The 5,931-nt window shown below is 36.2% G+C and overlaps 1 protein-coding gene across 7 annotated transcripts in view; it reads left to right on the top strand.

Moving 5' to 3' along the window:
* Positions 1-5,931, top strand: part of CLASP2 (cytoplasmic linker associated protein 2) — a 216,714-nt gene that overhangs the window by 76,377 nt on the left and 134,406 nt on the right. For all 7 annotated transcript variants that reach the window (XM_023513932.1, XM_023513941.1, XM_023513940.1 and 4 more), the window contains one exon: positions 4,745-4,824. In XM_023513932.1, the coding sequence (XP_023369700.1) occupies positions 4,745-4,824 (80 nt within the window). The remainder of the gene's footprint in view (positions 1-4,744; positions 4,825-5,931) is intronic.

Here is a 5,931-nt window from a genome sequence, read left to right as displayed (position 1 = left end):
GAGCCACAGGCGCCAAGCCTCTCTCTCTCTCTCTCTTATCACTTTCCCCTGCTCTCTTCCCTCTCTCTAATATAAAATAAACTTATATTTTTATATCCTAAATAAAAATAATTTTGGGTTACCCTTCTTTTACTTGTTGGGTGGACTCCATTTTTGGTAGGAAGAGCTGCAAAGTCACATTGTCCAAGGAGCCTGCATTCATGAATGAGAGGAATTGTTACAAGCTGTCATTACAAACAACCTATTGCAGAATGCCCTGTGACCATAATAATTCACATGCCTCTCACATATAAAAAAATTTCACGGGCTGGGTGTAGTGGCTCACGTCTGTAATCTTAGCACTCTGAGAGGCCAAGGTAGGCAGATCCTTTGAGCTCAGTAGTTCAAGACCAGCCTGAGCAAGAGTGAGACCCTGTCTCTAAAAAAATAGAAAAAATTAGCTGGGCATTATGGCAAATGCCTGTAGTCCCAGCTTCTCCATAGGCTGAGGCACAAGGATTGCTTAAATAGGGAGTTTGAGGTTGCTGTGAGCTAGGCTATGGCCACGGAGCTCTAGCCCAGGCAGTACAGTGAATCCCTGTTTAAAAACAAAAAGCAAAAAGAAACATTCATAAATATCTTCCCGAAATCTCATTCTAATTATAGCATGACACTTGAAGTTCATGATGTTGTGATCTGTAATAGGTCCAGATGGAGATGAGGGTCCCCTGATGTGGCTTCTCTCCATCCAGAAACTGTGAATTAAAGACATTTTACCTAATCATTACATAATCAATATACAATGGTGGTACCAGAACAGGGTAAATGTAAGAGCCACTCTCAATTCAAAATAGGAAGGAACAGGAAATTCATAGTATTTAATTTTTTATAGCAGTTTTGAAATCCATCCAGGCATCTGTTATCAGGTTCCCCTATCCCTGGGGTTCTGAATGTTTTTTAATCAGGGTTCTATTCATTGCTTTCTTCTCTTCTTGATTCTGTCCCGGACTTTGGGCTCTATTCCCAATACGCATCCCCCTTCTGGGTTTGCAGCTGAGTATCTTCAACCTGTTTCTCTTTAAAAGTTGGGTGATCCTCCATATGGTTCTTGTTTTAAGCTGACTCCTTCATTGCAATGGTACAAAATACTACAGAGCACCCTAATGCTTTTATTAGTTCAACTCTTGAAAAATTGTGAATTTTGTGTGAATTTCATTGGGGTTCACTCCATATTTACCCCCATGTTATTTCTTCTTTATTTATACTGTTCTTCAGTGTTACTCACTTCATCACAGCTCAAGAAGGACCTACCGTTTTCTACCTCTGGGACTTTGTTCTCCTTGCTCTGGTATCTGAAGCATGCTACTTTATCCTTTGTGTCCAGCACTAATGGTAGTAGTAAAGGACTAAATGGGATTTTCTCTTACTTAAACCTCTTAAGGTAATATTTGGGAATTTCTGAGATATGTGAACTCTAGCCAGTCTAGCATACTAGAAACTATCATGTCTGTTGAACAGCAGTAACTTCTAAGCCCCATCCCCAATCCAAACCATTACCAGCTTGGGGTGAGTTCTGCAGCAAAGGTTAGCAAATATTAGCCCATAGGCTAACCACCTGTTCTTGTTTTGCCCATAAACTAAGAATGTTTTACATTTTTATGTGGTTAAAAATGTTTAAAAGAAGGATAATGTTGTGTGATATATAAAAATTATAAGAAATTAAAATTTCAGTGTCCATAAATAAAGCTTTTTTTTTTTTGAGACAGAGTTTTACTCCATTGCCTGGGCTAGAGTGCCATGGCATCACCCTAGCTCACAGCAACCTCAAACTCCTGGGTTCAAGTGATTCTCCTGCTTTTGGGAGCACAGCCTTGCTCATTTAGTTGCATGTTGGGTGTGGCTGCTTTTATCCATCAGTGGTAGAATTGACTAGTTACAACAGAAACCATATAGCCCACAAAGTCTAAAACATTTACTATATGGCCCTTTGCAAAAAACAAGTTTGCAGAGCCCTGTTCTAAAGTACTTCTCCTTTAGAACAGGGCTCTGGACAAAGCTCTTCTGCTCTGTTTTAGCCATTAATACCTGCTTGTGTGATGGTTGACCCAGATACATTTGAGGAAGCTTCAGTCGAGTTGGAAGCTAGTGTTCTTTTCTCAGCCCAGTCTCTACTTGTGCTTCAGCTGTCAAACTTATTTTATCAAATATGTCTTTTTTTGGTGTGCTCATGCTCCATTACTTTGGAAATAATTTGCATTAGGATCCATTACCCTTTTGAGCTGTCTTCCTATGGCATCTGTTCTTGCTAGTGGTAAAAGTATTTTATAGCATTTTAAAACTATACCACAATGATGTTTGTGAAATGGAACACTTCATTCAACAGATTATTCTCCCTTGCAGATATCCTTTTTTTACTTTGTTGACCAGAAAATCAGGACCAAGGTGGGGGAGAAACATTAGGCAAACTGGAATCATACAAGATCTACTTTTAATACATATAAGATATAAGCCAGGCTAGAACAGGGAGCTCAGCATTTGCTTTGTCTTTATCCTATTTATATTCCCAGTGCATCCACATTAGCAGCAGCTCCCATTATACAGAGTAGTTCTCAAAAGTAAGAATGTGGTAGAATGGGGTCAACTGTTTGATCATCCAGGCCTTTACCAAATTTGGTTAATGCCTATGTCTAGGTTGGAGACCATCTGAGTTAGCCATAGTGATGTTTGTAGCCTTTTTTCTAAGTACCTTATGTGGGATTTAATTATTATTCTTTTTCCCCAGCCGCCGCCCCGCCCCCAATTAATTGGGCCCCACTCATAAGACACACTTCATGGATAATAAAGGCCTTATGATTAAAGTGAATTATGATCTTCAAAATCCACCGTCCTTATGAGTATGAATATCCTTAGTCAAAGGCACATTTTTCTGGCCTTATTTGGGGGTTATTCAGATGTTCTTCATGCTCTTGAAGACTTTTGACATTGTGTTTATGGCTAGTGGGTTAGATTATATATTGGAGTTAACATTCTGTTCTACAGTGATAAATATCTCTTGTAAACTTCATATAATGTAGTAATTCTTAAAACAATCTTATCTTTATTTTTCTATTCCTTTGTAAAACTCTCTGGGTCCTCCTCTTGGGTGCACTAAGGTTGTTACTGTTTCTGCTGTGTCTACACATGTTCCCTCTACTACTTCCAGTAGTCAATTACTTATTCTCAAATTTGCCTATTAGTTGCTCTTATTATTTTAACAAAGTAATTTTGCAAGAAAGTGTTATAAATGAACAAAATGTGAATGTGAAAAAAAAGTTTTACTTCTTTTTTTTGTTTGTTTTTTTAAACCATCGAATGTTTCCTTGCTTAAGAACTACTTGATAAGGACAGGTACTTAAAGTAACTTTTTGCCAACTTGCCTGAGCAAGACAGCTGTGAAAGACTGGGGAAAAATTATAAAAATCTAGGCATCTTCATTCTATGTCAGAGGTCCCATAGTAAAAAACAGTAGACCCAGATCAAGAGATTTACAAATGAAAGTATATTTTAAGATATTAGTTAGGATAATATGATTTTGTAACTTATTTTTTGTTTCTTTGCTTTAATTATTTTCAATTTTTTAGTTAGCCACAAAGGTTGATCATAGAGGTAGGGTTGAAAGTACTTTTGTTTCACTGGATTTTTTTAATATCTAAGAAAAAACTGTAATTTATTACATTGAATTTTCTATGGCAAGCATGCATTAATTTTCTTTATAGTTTATTAAATTTATTACCACTACTTTTAATTTGTGAATTCTTGCCTTACTACTTTTTACACTGTTCTGTGGGCCATTTCTTACTGCTGTTAAAAGATATTTATAGAAATCATCAGTTTTAAAAAGAATGGAAAAAGAAAAAGAAATTGTCAAATTTTTTTTTTTTCAAGATTAAAAACTCCTTACATATCTTTGGAAATCCTGAGTACTTTCTATTTGATGATATTAATTTTTAAAATCCAGTTTTGAAGCATTAATTTTTTTGGCACATGATAAACTTAATTTGGGGGAGATGTTTTCAATTTAACTTTTTAGTTAAAGAGGTTTTAAAGTTAATTGTTCCTTGGAATATACATCTTGTGTGGTTGAAGTCCATTTTGTTGGTTGAATTCTTACCATGAAGGAATAAATATGTGAAGTAGGAAGTATTACCACCTTTATCAGCCAGGGTTCTGATTGATACACATCTTGTATAGTTGAAGTCTGCTTCATTCAACTATACAGTTCATTTGTTTGAATAATTAAATTTTATTTCAAACTCTCCTTTCTTTCATATATGCTTTCCTGACCATAGCAGCATACATGGATCTTCTGCATCACTGGTTTGCCACCATTTATTGACACTTAGTGTTATTTTAAGTTGCTGTTCAATTTTTTTTTTAATCATCTAGCCCAAAATGTCACTAACCTTTTAAATGTTCATCCTTTCACTTGTATTTTTGTGTTTGCTAATGCACTGAAAGGAACAGGGGAGGTCAAGCATTCTGCTCTTACAGTTTGAACTTTACAATTAGCCTAGCCTAGTACCTTAGTGAGAGTTAATCAAGTATTGCTACACACCTTAACTTCTCTGAAAACTACAGATTTCTAAACTGCATTCTTAGAAAATGGAATAGCCCTTAATATAATGCCTCTGTTGCTATCAAAAGGATTTTATTTTTCATGCTGTCCTTAGTGCTAAAATGCTTAAAAAATAAACCTTAGGAAGTTAAATTACCTTTTAATTAACAGGTGCTTCTAAGGAAGGAGGTGCTGGAGCAGTTGATGAAGATGACTTTATAAAAGCTTTTACAGATGTCCCTTCTATTCAGGTAAGTGACATGGTACTTCCCATTAATATTGCTTGTATGACTGTTCCCATAAATATGTATTAGGACACATGATTTTTAATGGAGTTTACATAAATGAGCCCACAAGTATCTGATATCCATACTATGTTCCTGTGATCAAGGTACTTCTCTGCTTCCCTCAGCTATCAGATATGTTTCTTTCCTTTCCATCCATCAGGGTGGCTCTTTCCTGTCTTCTCTGAGTATGTGGTCTTGCCTCTTACTTTGTTAAATCATCATCAGATGGGAACATTTTTCTGCTACCTTCTTCCCCACTGTACATTCTTTCTGTCCTGTTACTTTGAAGGACAGTCTTTCTTCAAAGGCCAGCACCTCCACCAGTAAGCCAAAGTTTGTTTATTATTTCCTACTTTCTGAACATTTATACAATTAGTGATATCATGTAGGTCCAAACTCTTGCTCTTTTCTGAAGCCTTCTCACTGTTAACATGGCTAGATTCCTCAATTTAAAAAAAACTCACCTAACTCCATATCCTCTCAGGAGTGTTCAGCCTTTTTTCTGCAGCATATTGGAAGAGTAAGAGTTATCTTGGGCTACACGTTAAATACACAAACACTAATGAAAGCTGATGAGTAGAGAAAAGGTCCGTACATACTTTTCACACATCTGATACCACAGGTAAGCAAAACAGTTCTTAAATAATCTGTTAGCAGCCCATGGACTGCAGGTTTGGTCCCCCTATAAGATATTCTTCTTCATTTTTGTCCCTCAGAATCATGTCCCTTTCCAAAAGAGTTGTTTGTACTTGCTATTTCCATACCTTTACCTGTCATTCACTTTATCCCACTTGTTTCCAGCTTTTTCTGCTTTAAAATAGGTCTTGAGTAGCTCGCTGATCATTTTCATAGCACCAATATCAGTGTTAGTGTTTTTTTCTTGATATTTTATCAGTATTTGGCCATATTGACTACATTCACTGTTTTGTTGTTTCTTTTTAGGTGTTCATAATGCAGTGTTCTTCCACTTTATTCCTCCTACCTCTTTAACCACTTCATCTCTGTCTCCTTTATAGGCACAGCCTTCTCTCCTTGCTGTTAAATATTAGTATTTCTTTTCTTCCAGTTTTT

The sequence above is a fragment of the Otolemur garnettii genome, unplaced genomic scaffold (genome assembly GCF_000181295.1).
Source record: "Otolemur garnettii isolate 467f Iridium unplaced genomic scaffold, OtoGar3 scaffold00002, whole genome shotgun sequence".
Classification (NCBI taxonomy): domain Eukaryota; kingdom Metazoa; phylum Chordata; class Mammalia; order Primates; family Galagidae; genus Otolemur; species Otolemur garnettii.
Note: the sequence above shows the minus strand (reverse complement) of the source record. Positions and strands in the feature narration are given on the sequence as shown.